General features: G+C 38.3%; 1 protein-coding gene across 16 annotated transcripts in view; it reads right to left on the reverse strand.

Annotated features, from left to right (window-relative positions):
- Positions 1-23,616, reverse strand: part of LOC100338257 (WD repeat-containing protein 64) — a 193,177-nt gene that overhangs the window by 136,477 nt on the left and 33,084 nt on the right. For all 16 annotated transcript variants that reach the window (XR_007909967.2, XR_007909966.2, XR_011381523.1 and 13 more), the window contains 2 exons: positions 21,542-21,756; positions 18,991-19,125 (listed from right to left, as the gene is read on the reverse strand). Coding sequence is in view for 1 of the 16 variants with exons in the window: in XM_002717339.5 (XP_002717385.3) it covers positions 18,991-19,125; positions 21,542-21,756 (350 nt within the window). In the remaining 15 variants the exon portion in view is untranslated. The remainder of the gene's footprint in view (positions 1-18,990; positions 19,126-21,541; positions 21,757-23,616) is intronic.

The following is a 23,616-nucleotide window of genomic DNA, read 5'->3' on the forward strand; positions in this document are numbered from 1 at the left end:
TCATTTCAGTTTATCCATTGTTTATATAGAAAAACTGAAATTCAGAAATATTGCTTAGTATTTAAAAATAAGTTTTAAGAATGGCACTAAATCACCACAGAAAGACTTTGTAATTATATGTTTTATCCAAAAGTAGTTTAGATAGGATAAGGCTCATTCTTGAATCAAAGATTGGGTTGGGCATTGTGACACAGTGAGTTAAATCACTGCTTGGGGCATCTACATGCTATACTGAGGTGCCTAGGATTGTTTCCCATCCATCTTTCTGGAAGTAGCCGATGATGGCCTAAGAGCTTGGGGCCCTGCCTCCCACTTGGGAGACGCAGATAGAATTCTTTGTTCCTAGCTTTAGCCTAGACTAGCTGTGGTTATGGGATTTGGGCAGTGAACCAGCAAATGGAAGATAGGACTGGCACTCTGTTGATATCTCTCCCTTTTCAAATAAATAAAAATAAATTTAAAAAACAAAGTTTGAATAGTATGACTCCTGTTACCTCTTATTGCAACAATAAGTTAAATTCTTTGTAGCTCAGCACATTTAATATATATATATATATATATATATATATATATATAAAATGGTTTTATATTCGTAGCAGAATCTAATGGAAGGTACAGAGATTTTCCATATATTCTTCCTTGTTCCCACACATGCAGTTTCACCCATAATCAAAATTGTGCACTATAGTACTATAATCATTATGACTTATGAGCTTAAATTGGAAAATTACTGTCATCCAAACTCCATAGTTATATTAGATTACACTCTTGGTGTGCTGTATTCAGTGGGTTTTCACAAATGTACAATGACATACACCATTATAGTATCATTGCAGAATAATTTCACTGCCCAAAAAAATCTATGTTATATTCTTCCTTCTCATCTCCACCACACCCTATTGCTATCAATGACTGATTATTATTTTTATTGTCTCCACAGTTTTGCCTTTCCAAAATGTCATGTAGTAGAATTGTACAATATATATATTTTTCAGATTTCCCTCTTTGACTTAGTAATATACATTTAAGTTTCTTCTATGTCTTTATGACTTGAAAGTTCATTTTTTTCTTTAGGGAAAAAGCTTATTATCTGAATTACCACAATTTAATTGCGGCCATCTAGGAAGTGAACCAGCAGATAGAAGACCTCTCTCTATGTTCCTACCTCTCTATATAACTCTGTCTTTCAAATAAATAAATCATTTTTTAAAAAATGGAATCAGTGAGGTAGAAGAGAGAATATTGGACTTAGAAAACAGAGCATAGGAAAGTATACCATCAAACCAAAGACAAGAAGAGGAAATTTTAAATCTAAAAATCACTGTTAGGAATCTACAAGATACTATAAAAAAAAAAAAAAACCAACATTCGGGTTCTAGGAGTTCCTGAAGGCTTGGAGAGATAGAAAGGATTAGTAGGCCTTTTTAGTGAAATAATTGCAGAAAACTTCCCGGGTTTGGAGAAGGAAAGAGACTTCCAAGTAGAGGAAGCACACAGAACTCCCAATAGACATGACCAGAAAAGTTCCTCACCAGGACACATTGTAATCAAACTCACCACAGTGAAACATAGAGAAAAGATTCAAAATGTGCAAGACAGAAACCTCAGATTACTCTCAGAGGATCTCCAATTAGACTCACAGCAGACTTCTCATCAGAAACCCTACAGGCTAAGAGCGAAATGGCAAGATATAGCCCAAGTCCTTAGAGAAAAAAAAAATGTCATCCCAAAATATTATACCCTGCAAAGCTCTCATTTGTGAATGAAGGTGAAATAAAGACCTTTCATAGCAAACAGAAATTGAAAGAATTTGTCACCACTCATCCAGCCCTGCAAAAGATGCTTAAAGAGGTGTTACACACAGAAACACAGAAACATGGCCATCAATACAAAAGAAGGTAAAGGAAGAAAATCTCTCAGTAAAAGATCAAAGAAGTTCAAAGTATAAATTAGGAATATCTTTGGGAAAATGGCAGGGCAAAGTCACTACTTATCAATAGTCACATTGTATGTAAATGGCCTCAACTCTCCAGTTAAAAGACACAGACTGGCAGAATGGATTAAAAACCAAAACCCATCTATGTGCTGCTTGCAAAAAACACATCTTTCCAACAAAGATGCGTGCAGACTAAAAATGAAAGGTTGGAAAAAGATATTCCATGCCAACAGAAACCAAAAAGAGCTGGTGTAGCCATCTTAGTATCAGACAAAATAGACTTTAACACAAAAACTGTCAAAAAAGACAAAGAAGAGCACTAGATAATGATTAAGGGATCAATTCAACAGGAAGAAGTAACTATTATAAATTTATATGCACCTAATAATAGGGCACCTGGCTATTTAAAAGAAAAGTTAGGGGATTTAAAGGGAGACTTAGACTCCAATACAATAGTACTGGGGGACTTCAATACTCCACTTTTATAAATGGACAGATCAACCAGACAGAAAATCAACAAGGAAATGGCAGAGTTAATCAACACTATGGACCAAATGGACCTAACAGATATCCACAGAACTTTTCATCCTACAGTTGCAGAATACACATTCTTCTTAGCAATGCATGGAACTTTCTGTAAGATTGACCACATACTAGGCCATAAAACAAGTCACAGCAAATTCAAAAAAATCGAATCCATACCATACATTTTCTCAGACCACAGAATGAAGCTGGAAATCAGCAACTCAGGAATCCCTAGAGCATATGCAAGCACATGGAGACTGAACAACATGCCCCTGAATGAACAGTCTGTTGTAGAGGAAATGAAAAAAGAAATAAAACATTTTTGGAAACAAATTAAGATAACAATACAACATATCAAAACTTACGGAATACAGCAAAAGGAGTGCAAAGAGGAAATTTATAGAAAATAGGTGCCTACATCAAGAAATAGGAAAGGCACCAAATAAATGAGCTATCAATACATCTCAAGGATCTAGAAAACTACAGCAAATCTAACCCAAGCTAGTAGGAGAAAAGAAATAATTAAAATTAGAAAAAGTCAACAAAATTGAAACAAAAATATACAAAAGATCAGTAAAATGAAGAGCTTGCTTTTTGAAAAAATAAATTAAAATTGACACCCCATTGGCCCAACTAACCAAAAAAAGGAGAGAGAAGACCCAAATCAATAAAACTAGTGATGAAAAAGGGAATGTAACAACAGACACCACAGAAATAAAGAGTCATCAGAAATTACTACAAAGAGTTGTATGCTAACAAACTGAGAAATCTATCAGAAATGGTTAGATTCATGGACACATACAACCTACTGAAACTGAACCATGAAGACATAGAAAATCTAAATAGACCCATAACCAAGATAGAAATTGAATCAGTAATAAAGGCCCTCCCAACAACAACAAAAAAAAAAGCCCAGGACTGGATGGATTCACTGCTGAATTCTACCAGACATTTAAAGAAGAACTAACTCCAATTCTTCTCAAACTATTCAAAACAATTGAAAGAGAAGGAACCCTCCCAAATCTTTCTACGAAACAAGTATCACCCTAATTCTTAAACCCTAAAAAATGCAGCAGAGAAAGAGAATTACAGACCAATTTCCCTAATGAACATTAGACACAAAAATCCTCAATAAAATTCTGGCCAATAGATTCCAACAACACATCAGAAAGATCATCCACCCAGACCAAGAAGCATTTATCCCTGGTATGCAGGGATGATTCAACATTCACAAATCAATGAATGTGATACATCACATTAACAAACAGCAGAAGAAAAACATACAATTACCTTAATAGATGCAGAGAAAGCATTTGATAAAATACAACACCCTTTCATGATGGAAACTCTAAGCAAATTGGGTATAGAAGGAACATTCCTCAACACAATCAAGGCAATTTATGAGAAACCCATGGCCAGTGTCCTATTGAATTGGGAAAAGTTGGAAGCATTCCCAGTAAGATCCGGAACCAGACAAGGATGCCCACTCTCACCATTATTATTCAATATAGTACTGAAAGTTTTAGCCAGAGCCATTAGGCAAGAAAAAGAAATCAAAAGGATTCAAATTGGGAAGGAAGAAATCAAAATATCCCTCTTTCCAGACAATGTGATTCTTTATTTAGGGGATCCAAAGAACTCCACTAAGAGACTATTGGAACTCATAGAAGAGTTTGGTAAAATAGCAGGATATAAAATCAGTTCACAAAAATCAACAGCATTTGTATACACAGACAATCTGTCAAAACTCCTTCAAGAAGAAATAAATTGAAAAAGCCTACATCCACTAAATCTATTGAATCAATAATTAATGACAGAAAATGCTAGGCCCAGGTGGGGGTCACTAGTGAATTCTACAAAACACTTTTAAAAAAAATATTTTATTTATTTATTTGACAGAGTTACAGAAAGTGAGAGTGAGAGACAGAGAGAAACGTCTTCCCTCCATTGGTTCACTCCCCCAAATGGCTGCCATGACCAGAGCTGCACCAATCTGAAGCTAGGAGCCAGGTGCTTCCTCTCAGTCTCTTATGTGGGTGCAGGGGCCCAAGGACTTGGGCCATCTTCTACTGCTTTCCCAGGCCATAGCAAAGAACTGATTGGGAAGAGGAGCTGCCAGGACTAGAACCGGCACCCATATGGGAATCCGGCGCTGCAGGCAGAGGATTAACCTACTGCGCCATGGCACTGGCCCCACAAAACACTTAAGACATAAATTATACCTATCCTCTATAATCTCTTTTAGAGGATAGAAGCAGAAGGAATATTTCCTAATTCATTCTATGAGGCCAATGTTACTCTAATACAAAATAAGACAAAGAGATTACAAGAAAAGAAAACTACAGACAAATATCTCATAACCATACATGGGAAAATCTTCAACAACAACAACAACAACAACAAAAAAAAAAAACAAGTAAAATCCAACAAGGTATAGAAAGAATTATATGCAATGGCTTTAATAGATTGAATGATTGTGTCCACCACAAATTCAATGTTGAAATTCTACTGAGTATGATAATATTAAGAGGTGATGTCTTTGGAGGGTAATTTAGGTCATAAGGATACAGTTCCCATGTATTAGTGTCATGAACAGGACTTGGCTCCTGAAACTCATGCAGCTGTTTAAATCTCAAAGTCTTATATTAGTTGTTGATGTATTAGGATAGACACTTTATCAGGTGTCTGAAAGAAGGAGCCACTGGGAAATATTTGGGTCACTGAGGGCTTGCTCTCATAAGATAGTTCTTAAAAGAATGTTGTTTATTGAAGCCACGTTTGTCCTAGTTTCCTCCTCTGCCTTCAGGCTCACCATTGTGCATGTCCACCAGATGCCAGACTAATAGGGCTGCCCAGTTTTGAACAGTGAACCTTTAAAATGTAAGCCAGAATAAATATAATCCTTCCCAAGAAGCTCCTCTCAGATATTTTACCTAAAGTAATGAAAACCTAACACAATAAGCTTATAAAATAAAGTACATAACCCTCTAGTCCTCTTTCTGGCAGGAGACTATAAAGGGAGAACACAGCCATCTACAGCCTGAAAAGAAGGCCACCCACAGGACTTGACCATGTTGGTATGTTGGCTCCATGATTTTTCTCCAAAAACTGTGAGAAATAAGTTTGTTGCTGAAGTCGACTTATCCATAATATTTGTTATATATGCCTAAACAGATTTATTCAACAATCCAGTGGGATTTATTCTAGGTATGCAAAGTTTAAAAATCTACATTAAAAAATCAGTTACTGTAATCCATCATGTCAACATGATAAAGTAGAAAAATCACATGATCATATCAAGAGATGCAGAAAAAGTATTTGACAAAATCCAACAGAAGCATTTAGCAAAGTAGGAGTAACAAAGTCTTAATTTTATAAGTGACATCTATAAAACAGAGCTAACAACATACTCAATAGTGAGAAACTAGACAAATGGGCAGAGCCAAGATGGCGGAATAGTGAGGGCGCGCACTGATAGTCCGGGAAAATTTAGTTTAATAAAAGTGGAGTTATGGTAGCCTCAGAAAAAGGATCAGGAAAAAATTGCAGAGGAAACTCTTCCAGATCTAGTGGCTGTGACTTGGAGGACCTACGGGGAGAGCAAGGTCGCCCACCGCGCAGAAGCCGAGCCACGGGAGCCGCAGGGTCTGCGCACCAGTGCGGGAAGGGGAGTGGATGTGACACAGATGACCAGCAGGGAGAGCAGGGACGCCCAGGGCTCCGAGTCCACACATTGGCGCTGGAAGGGGAGGTGAGCTCAGTAACCCGAGACATTGGCGGGGAAACGGTGGTCAGAATCTAGAGGGGAGCGGGAAAGTTCACCAGACTGACTACAGGAGAGAAGGAAAACAAAAAGGTGGGGGGGTACTGGTACAGGCAAGTTTCTCTCTCCGACAACCGTGCAAAGGCGAGCAAGAGACAAAGAGCAGGCCCCACTCTGGATATACATAACAACAGGGGAGAGATAAGGAACTGAGGTGCTACAATTCAGTAGCCTAGGCAACCCAGTGGGAGTCCGCAGGAGAAACTGAGCCTGCACAGACTCTTTGGGTAGAAGCCAGAGATCCGAAGCTAAATACCATCAATTCTGCTCAGCCGTGCGGTATTACTTACCTCCTGAATAAATAAATAAATAAATAAATAAATAAATAAATAAATAGAGATTTACCACTCATAACCTGAGGGTGTCATCTTTACACACCCGTAACCCGGAAGAACCAAGCAGAGCTCTCAGGCCACACCCATCTCAAGCCTCCAAGGCTCCTCCAACAGCAGACAGTCCACTTAACACAGACACAGTATAAAAAAAAAAAAACTCACAGTGAGGGAAGAAGAATTAACAATGCCAAGCAACAAACACAAAAATCGAGGGAACAAGATCAACGATGACACTATGACACCTCCAAATAAACAAAACACCCCAAGCCAAGATTATGAAGATGATGAGATAGAAGAAATGCAAGATACAGATTTCAAAAAATTCATGATAAGAACATTTAGAAGTTTTCAAAAGCAAATCCTTGAACTACAGAAATCCTTATTGGACAGATTTGAAAATCTCTCTCGTGAAAATGAAATTTTAAGGAAGAATCAAAATGAAATGCATAAACTAGTAGAACAGGAAAGTGTGATAGTGAAGAGAAATCAAAATGAAATGAAGAGCTCAATAGATCAAATGACAAACACATTAGAAAGTCTAAAAAACAGAGTCAGTGAAACAGAAGAGAGAGTATTGGACTTAGAAGACAGAGCACAGGAAAACATACAGTCAAACCAAAGAAAAGAAGAGGAAATTAGAAATCTAAAAAATATCATTGGGAATCTACAGGATACTATTAAAAACCCAACATTCGAGTTCTAGGAGTTCCTGAAGGCATGGAGAGAGAGAAAGGATTGGAAGGCCTTTTTAGTGAGATACTAGCAGAGAACTATCCAGGTTTGGAGAAGGACAGAGACATCCTAGTACAGGAAGCTCATAGAACCCCTAATAAACATGACCAAAAGAGATCCTCACCACGACACGTTGTAATTAAACTCACCACAGTGAAACATAAAGAAAAGATCCTAAATGTGCAAGAGAGAAACGTCAGATTACTCTCAGAGGATCTCCAATCAGACTCACAGCAGACTTCTCATCAGAAACACTACAGGCTAGGAGGGAATGGCGAGACATAGCACAGGTGCTAAGAGAGAAAAATTGCCAGCCCAGAATATTATATCCTGCTAAGCTCTCATTTGTGAATGAAGGTGAAATAAAGACCTTTCATAGCAAACAGAAATTGAAAGACTTTGCCGCCACTCGTCCAGCCCTGCAAAAGATACTTAAAGATGTGCTACACTCAGAAACACAGAAACACGGCCATCAGTATGAAAGAAGGTAAAGGAAGAAAACCTACCAGTAAAAGAGCATAGGAAGCACAAAGCATATACTAGAAAATATCTCCTGGAAAATGGCAGGGCAAAGTCACTATGTATCAATAGTCACATTAAACGTTAATAGACTTAACTCTTCAGTTAAAAGACACCGATTGGCTGATTGGCTTAAGGAACAAAACCCAACTCTTTGTTGCCTACAAGAAACACATCTCTCTAACAAAGATGCATGCAGCCTGAAAGTGAAAGGTTGGAAAAAGATATTCCATGCCAACAGAAACCAAAAAAAAAAAGGTGTAGCCATATTAATATCAGACAAAATAAACTTTAATACAAAAACTGTTAAGAGAGACAAAGAAGAGCACTATATAATGATTAAGGGTTCAATTCAACAGGAAGATGTAACTATTATAAATGTATATGCACCTAATTACAGGGCACTGGTCTATTTAAAAGATATGTTAAGGGACTTAAAAGGAGACTTAGATTCCAATACAATAGTACTGGGGGACTTCAATACTCCACTCTCACAAATAGACAGATCATCCAGACAGAAGATCAACAAGGAAACAGCAGATTTAATTGACACTATTGCCCAAATGGATCTAACAGATATCTACAGAACTTTCAATCCTACATCTAAAGACTTCACATTCTTCTCAGCAGTGCATGGAACCTTCTCTAGGATTGATCACATACTAGGCCATAAAGCAAGTCTCAGCAAATTTAAAAGAATTAGAATCATACCATGCAGCTTCTCAGACCACAGCGGAATGAAGCTGGAAATTAGCAACTCAGAAAACCCTAGAAAGTATGCAAACACATGGAGACTGAACAACATGCTCCTGAATGAACACTGGGTCATTCAAGAAATCAAAAGAGAAATCAAAAACTTTCTGGAAGTAAATGAGGATAACAACACAACATATCAAAACTTATGGGATATGGAAAAAGCAGGATTGAGAGGCAAGTTTATAGCAATAGGTGCCTATATCAAGAAATTGGAAAGATACCAAATAGATGAGCTTTCAGCACATCTCAAGGACCTAGAAAAACTGCAGCAAACCAGACCCAAATCTAATAGGAGAAGAGAAATAATTAAAATCAGAAAAGAAATTAACAGGATTGAATCCAAAAAAACATTACAAAAAATCAGCCAAGTGAAGAGTTGGTTTTTTGAAAAAATAAACAAAATTAACACCCCATTGGCCCAACTAACTAAAAAAAGTAAAGACCCAAATCAATAAAATCAGAGATGAAAAAGGAAACGTAATAACAGACACCACAGAAATAAAAAGAATCATCAGAAATTACTACAAGGACTTGTATGCCAGCAAACAGGAAAATCTATCAGAAATGGATAGATTCCTGGACACATGCAATCTACCTAAATTGAACCATGAAGACATAGAAAACCTAAATAGACCCATAGCTGAAACAGAAATTGAAACAGTAATAAAGGCCCTCCCAACAAAGAAAAGCCCAGGACCAGATGGATTCACTGATGAATTCTACCAGACATTTAAAGAAGAACTAATTCCATTTCTTCTCAAACTATTCAGAACAATCGAAAAAGATGGAATCCTCTCAAATTCTTTCTATGAAGCCAGCATCACCTTAATCCCTAAGCCAGAGAAAGATGCAGCACTGAAAGAAAATTATAGACCAATATCCCTGATGACCATAGACGCAAAAATCCTAAATAAAATTCTTGCCAATAGAATACAACAACACATCAGAAAAATCATCTACCCAGACCAAGTGGGATTTATCCCGGGTATGCAGGGATGGTTCAACATTCGCAAATCAATCAATGTGTTTCACCACATTAACAGACTGCAGAAGAAAAAACATATGATTATCTCAATAGATGCAGAGAAAGCATTCGATAAAATTCAACACCCTTTCATGATGAAAACTCTAAGCAAATTGGGTATGGAAGGAACATTCCTCAATACAACCAAAGCAATTTATGAAAAACCCATGGCTAGCATCCTGTTGAATGGGGGAAAAGTTGGAAGGATTTCCACTGAGATCTGGCACCAGACAGGGATGCCCACTCTCACCACTGCTATTTAACATAGTTCTGGAAGTTTTAGCCAGAGCCATCAGACAAGAAAAAGAAATTAAAGGAATACAAATTGAGAAGGAAGAAGTCAAACTATCCCTCTTTGCAGACGATATGATTCTTTATTTAGGGGATCCAAAGAACTCTACTAAGAGACTATTGGAACTCATAGAGGAGTTTGACAAAGTGTCAGGATATAAAATCAGTGCACAAAAATCAACAGCCTTTGTATACACAAGTAATGCCATGGGTGAGAAAGAACTTTGAAGATCAATCCCATTCACAATAGCTACAAAAACAATCAAATACTTTGGAATAAACTTAACCAAGGACGTTAAAGATCTCTACGATGAAAATTACAAAACCTTAAAGAAAGAAATGGAAGAGGATACCAAAAAATGGAAAAATCTTCCATGCTCATGGATTGGAAGAATCAACATCATCAAAATGTCCATTCTCCCAAAAGCAATTTATACATTCAATGCAATCCCAATCAAGATACCAAAGACATTCTTCTCAGATCTAGCAAAAATGATGCTGAAATTCATATGGAGACACAGGAGACCTCGAATAGCTAAAGCAATCTTGTACAACAAAAACAAAGCCGGAGGCATCACAATACCAGATTTCAGGACATACTACAGGGCAGTTGTAATCAAAACAGCATGGTACTGGTACAGAAACAGATGGATAGACCAATGGAACAGAATTGAAACACCAGAAATCAACCCAAACATCTACAGCCAACTTACATTTGATCAAGGATCTAAAACCAATTCCTTGAGCAAGGACAGTCTATTCAATAAATGGTGCTGGGAAAACTGGATTTCCATGTCCAGAAGCATGAAGCAAGACCCCTACCTTATACCTTACACAAAAACCCACTCAACATGGATTAAAGACCTAAATCTATGGCCTGACACCATCAAGTTATTAGAGAACATTGGAGAAACCCTTCAAGATATTGGCACAGGCAAAGAGTTTCTGGAAAAGACCCAGGAGGCACAGGCAGTCAAAGCCAAAATCAACTATTGGGATTGCATCAAATTGAGAAGTTTCTGTACTGCAAAAGAAACAGTCAGGAGAGTGAAGAGACAACCTACAGAATGGGAAAAAATATTTGCAAGCTATGCAACAGATAAAGGGTTAATAACCAGAATCTACAAAGAGATCAAGAAACTGCACAACATCAAAACAAACAACCCACTTAAGAGATGGGCCAAGGACCTCAATAGACATTTTTCCAAAGAGGAAATCCAAATGGCCAATAGTCACATGAAAAATGTTCAGGATCACTAGCAATCAGGGAAATGCAAATCAAAACCACAATGAGGTTTCACCTCACCCGGTTAGAATGGCTCACATACAGAAATCTACCAACAACAGATGCTGGCAAGGATGTGGGGGAAAAGGGACACTAACCCACTGTTGGTGGGAATGCAAACTGGCCACGCCACTATGGAAGTTAGTCTGGAGATTCCTCAGAAACCTGAAGATAACCCTACCGTTCAACCCAGCCAAGAACCAAAGGGATCACATAAACAAGAATAGTGTCTGCAAATACTAGCTGATAGAATCAAAAAGGGAGAGAATGATCCAACATGGGAAGTGAGATACATAGCAGACCCATAGAATGGCAGATGTCCTAAACAGTACTCCGGCCTCATAATCAGCCCTTAAGGCATGCGGATCCGGCTGAAAAGCCCATGAGAGTATTTCAGGCATGGAAAGCCAAGACACTCTGGGGGGAAAAAAACCTAAATGAAAGATCTCCACGAGTGAGATCCCAGTGGAAAGAACAGGTCATCAAAGAAGGAGGTACCTTTCTCTAAAGGGAGGAGAGAACTTCCACTTTGACCATGGCCTTGTCTAAATATGATCAGAGTCGCTGAACTCAGGGGGCTTCCATAGCCTTGGCAGCTCATGACAAGAGCCTAGGGTGATTACTGAAGCCATAAACAAGAGTGTCAATTTGTTAAGTCAACAACAGGAGTCACTGTGCACTTACTCCTCATGTAGGATCTTTGTCCTTAGTGTGCTGTACATTGAGACTTAATGCTATAACTAGTACTCAAACAGTATTTTTCACTTTATGTTTCTGTGTGGGAGCAAACTGTTGAAATCTTTACTTAATGTATGCTAAACTAATCTTCTATATATAAAGAGAATCAAAAATGAATCTTGATGTGAATGGAAGGGGAGAGGGAGTGGGAAAGGGGAGGGTTGCAGGTGGGAAGGACATTATGGTGGGGGGGAGCCATTGTAATCCATAAGCTGTACTTTGGAAATTTATATTCATTAAATAAAAGTTTAAAAAAATTAAATCCAAAAATTGATTAAAAAAAAAAACACACTCAGAACTAGTAAGTAATTATAGCAAGTTTGCACAATACAAGGTACATCAAGTATATAAAAGTCAATTGCTGGCGTGCGCTGCAGCTCAATAGGCTAATCCTCTGCCTGCGGATCCGGCACACTGGGTTCTAGTCCCGGTCGGGGCGCCGGATTCTGTCCCGGTTGCTCCTCTTCCTGTCAGCTCTCTGCTGTGGCCCGGGAGTACAGTGGAGGATGGCCCAGGTCCTTGGGCCCTGCACCCTCATGGGAGACCAGGAGGAAGCACCTGGCTCCTGGCTTCGGATCAGTGCAGCGCGCTGGCCGCAACACGACGGCCGTAGTGGCCACTTGGAGGGTGAACCAACAGAAAAAGGAAGTCCTTTCTCTCTGTCTCTCTCTCACTGTCTAACTCTACCTGTCAAAAATAAATAAATAAAAATAAAAAAAAGTCAATTGCTTTCCTATATTCCAGCAATAAACAAGTGGAATTTGAAATTAAAAATACAATATGATCTAAATTAGCACAGAAAATAATAAAATATTTTAGTATCAATCTAATAATCTAAATAATATCTATAAAGGAAAGCTATAACACTCTTATGAAAGAAATCAAGAACCAAATAAATGGAGATATATTCCTTGTTTATGGATAAGAAGACAACATGTCAAGATGTCAATTTTCACCTTGCTCAATAGATTTAATGCTATCAGAATCAAAATATCAGTAGGCTATTTTGTAGATTTCAAGATACTGATTCTAAAATTTATGTAAAGAGGCAAAAGGCCTAGAATAAATGACAACATTGAAGGGAAGAACAAAATCAGAGAACTAACATTACCTGACTTCAAAACTTACAGTAAAGTTACAGCACTAAATACAATACAGTGTTGGCAAAAGCATAGTCAAAGAGATCAATGGAACAGAATAGAATTCAGAAATAGACCTATATAAATATAGTCAACCGATTTTGACAAAGGAGCAAAAACAATACAATAGAACAAAACAATTCTTTTCAATAAATGATACTGAAACAACTGGGCATCCACATACCAAAAAAAAAAAAAAAAGAGAGAGAGAGAGAGGAAGAATCTAGACAGAGACCTCATAATTTTCACAAAAATTAACTCTAAAAAGGACAGACCACAGACCTAAATAAAAAATGAAAAACTATAAAACTCCTAATTGGAGAAAATCTAGGTAACCTAGGATATGGCAACTATTTTAGATAAAACACCAAAGACAAAACCCATGAAAGAAATAATTGATAGGCTGGACTTCAACCACAGGCTGAGAGAAAGTACTTCCAAAAGATATATTTGCAAAGGATTGCCATCCAAAATATACAAAGAACTCTTAAAACAAAACAAATGGATGACAGAAACATAGACAGAATATCTGAAGACACCACAACAAAGAAGATATATACCAGCCTGTGAAAATATTATCCACGTCATAAATATTAGGGAATTGCAAACTATAACAATGAGATATCACTATGAGAGTGGTCACAGTTCAAAATCCTACCACCACCAAATTCTGAGAACAAGAACTCTCATTCCTTGTTGGTAGGAATGCAATATGATACAGCCTCTTTAAAGGAGTTTGGCAGTTTCTTTTAAAGATAAACATAACCTTACAATATGATCCACCAATTGCACTTTTTAAAAAAAAAAAGATTTATTTATTTATTGGAAAGTCAGAGTTACACAGAGAGAGAAGGGGGAGGAGAGGGAGAAAGAGAGAGGTCTTCCATCCACTCGTTCACTCCCAGTTGGCCACAACGGCTGGAGCTGCAGCGATCCAAAGCCAGGAACCAGGAGCTCTTCTGGGTCTCCCACATGGGTGCAGGAGCCCAAGGACATGGGCCATCTTCTGCTTTCCCAGGCCATAGCAGAGAGCTGGATGGGAAGAGGAGCAGCCAGGACTAGAACCAGTGCCCATATGGGATGCCAGCACTGCAGGCCAGGGCTTTAACCCACTACACCACAGCACCAGCCCCCACTGGTTCCATTTTTAAGGCTCTCTATTGCATTTTTATTTGCTCTATTGAATTCTTCATTTCATTTTGATTTCTCTTTAATATCTCAATTTCATGTTCAGGGAGCTCTGTTCAGTTCTCCAGGGTTAAAAGCATGCCTAAAGTGACACACCCAGGTTTGCCATGGTAAATCTCTTTTTTTAATCAGAAGGGAAGTATATTCTGCTCAGCTGAGCTCTTCTCCTTGCTGGAGACCAGTGCCTGAGCACTAGCTCCAGTGGGTGTAATATTCTTCTGCTCTGTCCCAAGGACCACACAAAGGATCTATATGGTCCTCAGTGTGAGTTCAGATTCCCCAGCAATGTCTCCCACCAGGTAACCAGGAACCCCCAAACTTGTTTTTCTCCCACTGAGACTGCTCGAAGTCCCAGCCACACTGTGAGTTTTCCCACACACCCTGTGGTGTTTTTTTTTTTTTTTTCACAGTCCCAGTTCAGAAGCTTCACACAATCACAAGCTCCTAGCCCACTGTTGTTTCTCCCCACCAGAGTCAGGAGTCTCCACTCGGCTGATTGCAGGGTGCAGACACGAGCTGGCACAGCTGTTATGTATGTCCAAAATGGCACTAGCTCTATCGGCATGTACGCTTCTGTGAGGTGACTGGAGAGAGAAGCTTCAGGCCGCATTCCCTCTAGGCTGTCCCTGCTGCTTTTCCACCAGTGGCTCGGGCTACTGCAGTCTCATCTCACCTCTCTTTCCAGTGCTTGTGCATAGGCTCTCGGCTGTTGGAGTCTGAGCCGTGGGTGCCCACGCCCTCCAAGTGGGTCCACCATGTCCCTCTAATTTCCTCTGCCGTTTTTTTCCAAACTCTTCCTTGAGACTATACGAGCTCCACTTTTTTTAGACTATTTTCTCCTGGCTAGAGCAGTAAGCTCCCTCCCTACTCCACCATCATGGAACCTGCTTCTGTTTATTATCATTTGTGCTTTCTTTTTTACTTAGTCAATATGGGTTATCAATTTTATTTACATTTTCCTAGAACTTATAACTTTATATTTTGGTATTGTTGATTTTGTCTATTGATTTTCTATCTTTAACTTCACTGATTTTTGCTCTGTATTTGATTATTTCTATTTTCCTTCTTAGATTAAATTTAATTTGCTCTTCTGGTTCCACAAGATGATTGATTTTAGGACTTTTTTTTCTGACATGTTGTACTCAACACTATAAAATTTCCTTTCAATGCTGAATTCTCTAAATCCTTCTAATTTTATTGTTACATTTTTTTAATTTAATTCAAAACATTTTAATTTCTCGTGCCTCTTCTTTGACTCATGTGTTTTTTTGTAAATGTGGTTTTTTTTTAAGATTTATTTATGTTTGAGATACAGATGTACAGACAGAGAGAGGAGAGACAGAGAGGTCTTCTATCCACTGATTCATCTGGGTTGCCAGCATTGCAGGCGGTAGCTTAACCTGCTAACACCACAGCACCATGCCCCAACTTTGTGTCTTCTGCCTGGTGGATCTCTCCATTTATGGCCAAAGACTGTTGAAATCTCCAACAGTAACAATTGATTCATCTAGTTATCCTTGCAAGTCTGTTGGTTTTGTTCTTAAAGGTTTTGTAGGTCTATTATTAGGCACGTTAAAGATACGTCTTAGAAAATTTACTTTTTTTTTTTTTTTTTGACAGGCAGAGTGGACAGTGAGAGAGAGAGAGACAGAGAGAAAGGTCTTCCTTTGCTGTTGGTTCACCCTCCAATGGCCGCCGCGGCCGGCGCGCTGCGCCCGTTGCACCACGCTGATCCGATAGCAGGAGCCAGGTGCTTCTCCTGGTCTCCCATGGGGTGCAGGGCACAAGGACTTGGGCCATCCTCCACTGCACTCCTTGGCCACAGCAGAGAGCTGACCTGGAAGAGGGGCAACCAGAACAGAATCTGGCGCCCCGACCGGGACTAGAACCCAGTGTGCTGGCGCTGCAAGGCGGAGGATTAGCCTAGTGAGCCACGGCGCCGGCCAGAAAATTGACCTTTTTATCATTACATAATGTCCTTCTCTATCTCCGGCAATTATTCTTGTTCTAAAATCTTCTCCATCTAAAATCAATATACCCTATTTTTATATTCCTTTGATTATAGTATTTTAGTATGATATATCTTTTTCCATCCCTTTATTTTTAATCTATATGTGTCTTTATATTGAAAGTATGTTTCTTGTAGACCACATTAAAGTGGATCTTGTTTTTTTGATCACTTGGACAGTCTCTCTGAATTGGAGTGTTTGAGCATTAACGTTTAAACTATTGTTAATTTAGTAGTATTAATGTCTACTATTTTGATACTGTTTTCTATTTGTTGCTCTTGTCCCTTGTTCCTTGTTCCTCTTTTTTTTCTCTCACTGGTTTGTGGTTTTTGTGGTTTTAATTGAATATTTTATATGATTTTTTCTCTGCTTTTAATATCAATGATATTTTTTCTTTTCTTTAGAGAGCACCCTATTGTTTGTAATATACAGGTACAACTGAGTTGTGTTCACTTTCCTTTGTAAAATTTTTATTTATTTATTGAGAGAGAGAACTGTCCTGCCAGAGATATCCCATTTGTTGGTTCATTCCCACAACAGTTGGTGCTGGGTCATGCCAAAGCCAGGAGCCAGGAACTCAATCTGCGTTCCCCATATGAGTATCAGGGTCCCAAGTACTCAACTGGGATCGCCTGCTGTCTCCCAGAGTGTGAATTGGCAAGAAGATGGAATCAGGGGAAATTTAGCTAGGACCGAAACTCAGGCACATTACTATGGGATATGAATGTTCAGAGCTGCGTCTTTTAACGACTAAACTGAATATCTGCCCCTAAGTTCACTTTGAAATAATATTATTCAATTTTACTAGTAATGTGAGTACCTTATGATCATTTAATAATCCTAGTTCTTTACTCTAGCCCCTTATGTTATTTCTGTCCCTTTACTTACACATAAATATCTAACAGTCCTCTTATAACTGTGTCTGATGCTGGTGCTTGTCCATCTCTTCTGCCTTTTAGGATGCCTTTTAATTTTTTGCTTGATACTCAAACATGGATAAAAGGAACTGCTATAAATAGGCCTTTCATAATGTGGTGGTGAGGTGTGGAGAAGGTACTACTATGCCATTCCTGTTGTCATCAGATTTCAGTCTTTTAGTCAGCCTGTGCATCTGCACTGGGAACCTCACGAGCACATCCTAGTTTTGCCTTTAGTTGGAACCAGGTGGATAGAGTGGATTGAGATTATGTAGTTCCCTTATCCCAGGTCAGTTATTATCTAGTGAAATCTCATTAGCTTAGGCTCTGGTGAAATGGTTTATCTTGTGGGTACACCTTGATTACAATAGAATGCTTTGGTATGTTTTAAAAAATGGCTCCTTTTCCCCTCCCCCTACCAAAAGCACTGGGGTTTTCCCCAGTGTTCACCGTGAGAACCTAGTTGAGCTTCTGGTCGTAAAACTTATGAAAGTGTGATGGTTTACTATGGCGGGGATCCCTGGAGTTGTTACTATCAAAGGTGTCCATGTTGAGCCCCCATAAAGTTGTGAATTGCAGTTTAGGTTTTCCCTCCCTGGTACTTGTTACTCTGGAGGTAATCTGCTTGTGGATTTCTGCTCTGGTAAATTGTGATCCTCCATATTCCGTGTCTGTCTCCCCAGTGTGGGGCATCAAAGTTTCCCTGTGATCTCACTTTTCTGACCAATCTGTGAAGAGCTATTGCCTTTCAGTTTTCTGGTTGTTATGATGGAGTGACAACTTACAAAGTCCTAGGTGCCACACTCGAAGCCTGAAGTCTGTTTTTCTAAGACATGTTTATTGAGGTATAATTTACATATCACAGTATTCACTTATTCTAAGTGTACAATTCACTGGTTGTTAATAAATTTATAGATTTGAATAGCAATCACCACAATATGTCTTAGAATGATAAGTCTCATCACTCCCAAAAACTCCCTTGTGTCCATTTGAGATCCCTGCTCCCACCACCAGCCCTGAACAACCACTGATCTCCTTTCCATCTTTAGAAATTGGCCCTTTTGGGCATTTTTTATAAATGAATTCATACAATATACAATATTTTTGTCAAGTTCCTGCCACTTAGCACAGTGTTTTTAAAGTTTATCGATGATGGGGGGGATATGGGGGAAAGAACCACTATATTCCTAAAGTTGTATCTATGAAAAAATACATTCATTAAATAAAAACTTAAAAAAATAAAAAATAAAGTTTATCACATATCTAGTGAATTTATTAAGCAAAATTAATATATAGTAGCTGTTTTCTAGCTTTGAATAAATATTTAGCCAAATTGAAAGATGGAACATTCTTTAAAATCATCTCTCTGTAAGAACACCATCCTCTATATCACATAGGAAATATAATGATTGTGCTATAGATCACATTCACAGGAGACTGGCTAGCAAAAGAATGATTTAAAAAGAATGAAGTTTATCATCAGAGTGATACTTAGAAACTGTAGTTATAGATACATCTGTATTTATTATTCCAGTAAGTTAAAACAATAAACAACCAATGAGCAAAATTCCCGTTAGGACACATCCTATTCAGATCTGCTGAGTGACTTCAATTCTCTTCTGAAAAATCCAATGAACTTTGTTAAACAAATGAAAATGTTAGCATCTGATTTCCCTGAAAACCAGTTTTAAAATTCCAAGGCAGCCATGGGACTATCATTGTATAAATTATGAAAGTCACAGAATGTTCACATATATGAACTGTTGTACTTACAAATTATCCTCAAGTCTCTTCAATGATTCCAAAACAAATGAATGGACACTGTCTAAGGAGCAGGATCCAAAGCAATTTAGGGCTGGAATATATCTAATTTTCATAACCAAGTCATTATGCAGCTTCCTTTTAACACTGGGGATTTAAACAGGGGAGGGGGTTACTTTCAGACACACACAGACACATTATGCTGAACTTCTTTCTACTGAGCATTTGAAAACACTTTAACTGAGTTGCAGCTGTATGATCTGCTAATTGCGTCATGTGTAACAATCCTATGCATAATGCCACTTTGAAATAGGTAACTAAATTTCCAAATCTAGCCTATTTGAGATGAAAAATGACTTTATAAGATTATTGTAAAATATTGAGGTATAAATTCCGAACAAAAGGAATAATGTAGAGAAATCTCAGTCTGTTATTAGCACTATTGTGCTTGCTTTACTGAAAAAAATCTGATAATCCGAATGGAACATGTTTCAGTGTTTGAACCCCAACTCCACCCACTCCATATATCTGTGAATATCAACTGCAAACAAACCTTTATGATGACTCCAAAATTTAATTAATCCTTTGGTCTTAATACTTTCTTTTTGTCAAACAAGAATCTCTTGGTAATATAATATCTCTATATTCAGCCTATTTAACACCTCAGTCTTGAGAGCATTGTATCATCTCCTTGATCATGAACCACATGATTAAATCATCTACATGTAAATAATCTCTTACAAGAACCAATGTGAATTAGCATTCATTTTAACTGCACTAAGATTCCGCAAATTCCTGAGATACCCAAATCTCATGTCTGACATATCTATCTAATGGGAACATGTGTCGCTCCCCCATTCGCAGAGGAACGACACTGGACCCTGTGCTGTTCTTTTGTCTGCTCGGCCCTTCCCGGGTTTGCTGCTGGTTCTTCCCGGGTTGGCTGCCGACCCCTCCACCTCCGTGGAGGGGCGGCACCCCCTGCCACTTTCCCCGCTTCTGCGGAGGAGCAGCACACGGCTGGCCGGCTCTCTCGGGGGCTGCTCAGGTGTTCCTTCAGATGTTCCTGGTGCATGTTGTCTCTCTCCTCCTTTATAGTCCTCTTCCACCAATCCCAACTCTGCTGCCCACACACCGAGCACGCTGCTCTCCTCCAATCAGGAGCAGGATCAGGTCCTGCAGCTTATCAAACTGATGAGGCAGCTGTGTAGTTGTTTGCTCCTCCCCAGCGCCATATTGTGGGAGAGCAGATGCATAGAATTAGTCCTAGTTCCAGTAATTTAGTCTAGTCTCAGTTGCTCCCCACAACATGGATTGAAAAAAATCCATGGAATTTTCTGACAGGTGGCACACATCTCAGTCAAAAGAAGATTCATGTACCAGCATTTATTCTAATAGCCTAGCATAATTAGAATGAGATGCTTCCTGATAGATAGAGGAGCATATCATATATAGGAAAAATCCTCCCTCAGGTCTAGTGACAAGTACTTTGATTGGACTAAGTACTGCTCCTATGTGGAGGATAGAAAATGTACCCAGTCAACTACTGTGTCAATCTCAGTGTTCAAGTAATGGAGGTAATCTTAATTCTACGTAGTTATAGTTGTACTGAGCTCTTATTTACTTATTTGAGGGGCAGAGACACAGAGACAGAGTTCCATGGTTCACAAATACTGCAACAGCCAGGGCTAGAGTGGCCTGGGCCATACAGAGGCCAGGATCTGGAAACTCAGTCCTGCCCTCCCACACTAATATTATAAGTGAAACATTATATCTGATTTTAAGTTGTAATTTGATTAATGAAGAAGATACATATAATACAAATTTATATTTTTCTGCTTTTAAAAGTAACATACACCTCACTCTAAAAACTTTGAAGATATTTCACTTACAAGAAAGCCAATAATAACCCAAAATCTCATCATGTGGTGATAACTGTTAGCATTTTTGTCTGGTGATCCTTTTGAAATGCTTATTGATCATTTGTACTTATGTATGCATGTGTGTGAATTATCTGTCCATGGCCTTTGTTCAGTTTTCTCTTGGGGCCTAATTTTTTAAATTGAATTCCAAGACCTGTTAAAGAGCATCAATCCATTGCCTATCATATTTGTCACAAATATTTGTTCATTTGATATTTACTTTTCAAATGTTATCTTTTGATGTCCAGATGGTTTTATTTTGAATATAGACAGATCTCTCAAACGTTTTCTTTGTATTCTGTATCCATTGTTTTTATAGTTAGAATCATCTTCCACATTCATATGGTAGTAAGTAGTCATATTTATATATATATAAATATTATAGCATTTTCATGATTTAAACTTTTTCATTAAACTCTTCAACTCATTCAAGGACTTGCAGGTTGAAGTTACCAAATACATTTTAAAAAGGAATTTCAGTTGCTGATTTTCTGTCTGCCTGCCCTATAGAAGTTCGTTGAAACAAGAAGCCTCATTCAGTTTCGTATGTGAGACCTCTACCATGAAATCTGGGACCTCTCTATATATGAGCAATGACTGTAATTATTAAAAGAACAGGACCACTCATATAATATCTTTACCTTTTAAAGTTCTTTGAATTCAAGACCTGATTTTTAAATTTCCTTTTGGATTTTGTCTGCTTTAGTCCAAAGTCAACACTATTTATGGTGAATCTGGTCACAAAACCACTGTCATCCCCAAAGAGGATGTCATCTCTGTAGAGCTGTTCAGGCATAGGCACCACACACACACACAGGAGGCGGTGGTCCATGGGCTTGATAACAAAGTAGTTTTCCTAGAAACAGAAGAACACTTCAAATGAGCTACTGTCTTATTCTATTTAATGTTTTATTTATTTATTTATTATTTAACAGGTAGAGTTACAGACAGTGAGAGAAAGAGACAGAGAGAAAGGTCTTCCTTCCGTTGGTTCACTCCCCAAATGGCTGCCACGGTCAGCGCTGCGCTGATCTGAAGCCAGGGGCCAGGCGCTTCCTCCTGGTCTCCCATGCGGTTGCAGGGACCCAGGCACTTGGGCCATCCTCCACTGCCCTCCCAGGCCACAGCAGAGAGCTGGACTGGAAGAGGAGCAACTAGGACTAGAAACCAGCACCCATATGGGATGCCGGCACCACAGGCGGAGGATTAACCAAGTGCGCCACTGCACTGGCCCCATTATTCTATTTAATTTTATCACCTCTATTATTTGATAAAAATTTTACTTTCTGATATTTCTCATTTTAGATCTTACCACAGTGATAAAGGAACTTTATTGTTTAAATTTTTTTCCCAAAGAAACTGTTTATTTTATGAGTACAAATTTCATAAGTACAACTTTAGGAATATAGTGATTCTTCCCATCATATCTGCCCTCCCACCCCTACTCCACTCCTACCTCCTCCTCCCTTTACCATTCCCAGCCCCATTCTCCATTAAGAAAAAACAACAACAAAATTGTCCCTGACAGTCAACACAAGGGATATTCAAGTCATTGCTTCTCAAAGTGTCAATCTCATTTCTACAGATATCCTTTGAGGCGCTCTATTAGTTATCACAAATCAGGGAGAATATATGCTATTTGTCCCTTTGGGACTGGCTTATTTCACTAAGTATGATGTTTCCAGTTTCATCCATTTTGTTGCAAATGACTGGATTTCATTTTTTTAACCACTGTGTAGTATTCCATAGAGTACATATCCCATAATTTCTTTATACAGACTTCAGCTGATGGGTATTTAGGTTGATTCCATGTCTTAGCTATTGTGAATTGAGCTGCAATAAACATGGGGGTGCAGATAACTCTTTTATTTGCTGATTTCATTTCCCTTGGGTAAATTCCCAGGCATGGGATGGCTGGGTAAAGGAACTTTAAAAAGACAAAATTTACTGAATAAAGATTAAGAAACACTGTGAGCCCAACATAATGCTTTTGGGTGCTTTATGGGAAAGTGGGTATAGGACCTACCTCTGGCTCAATAGTTAAGGATTTTCTGATGTATTGCTGTCTATTGGATTTGTCAGAAAATATTCACAAGAAGCCTAAAAAGATCCAGGTGTTACCATATCATTGACATAAAACTAGGTGGCAATCAAGAGACTCAAGTATTAGTCTCAATTATTTTACAGAGACTTATCAGGAGTAAAAATATCCTAACATTGAAGTTATCTACAAATACTCAGCAAACATTTCTCAAGCCAATTCATACTACTGAATGGTTCATTAAGCTTTACATCTATTCCTCTTCTGGAATTCAGTCTGTATAAATTAGTTCAACCCATCAAAAAATATTTATTAAGCATCTGCTATGTTCCAAAGATTATTCCTGGCATGGCAACATGTCAGTCACGGATGAGCTGCCTCATTAGACTTTTTTTTTTTTTTTGGTCAGAGTTAAACATTTTGTTTTAGCCATTTTCTTACATAAAAAAGAAGCTTTGAACTTGATAACATAAGCATAACCAGAAAAATATTACTTGGATTCCGAAAAGGGTACTAAAAAAGAAAGGAATTAGCCTCTCCCTCTCAAAACTAAAACAAAACAGAAAACCCAGAATTAAATACACATATATTAAACAAAAAAACACCCCTTTTAATTACAGGATATTAATATTGGATTTGATCAAATCCAGGCCAACCACTCAGGCTACCCCATTT

The sequence above is a fragment of the Oryctolagus cuniculus genome, chromosome 13, assembly GCF_964237555.1.
Source record: "Oryctolagus cuniculus chromosome 13, mOryCun1.1, whole genome shotgun sequence".
Taxonomy (NCBI): domain Eukaryota; kingdom Metazoa; phylum Chordata; class Mammalia; order Lagomorpha; family Leporidae; genus Oryctolagus; species Oryctolagus cuniculus.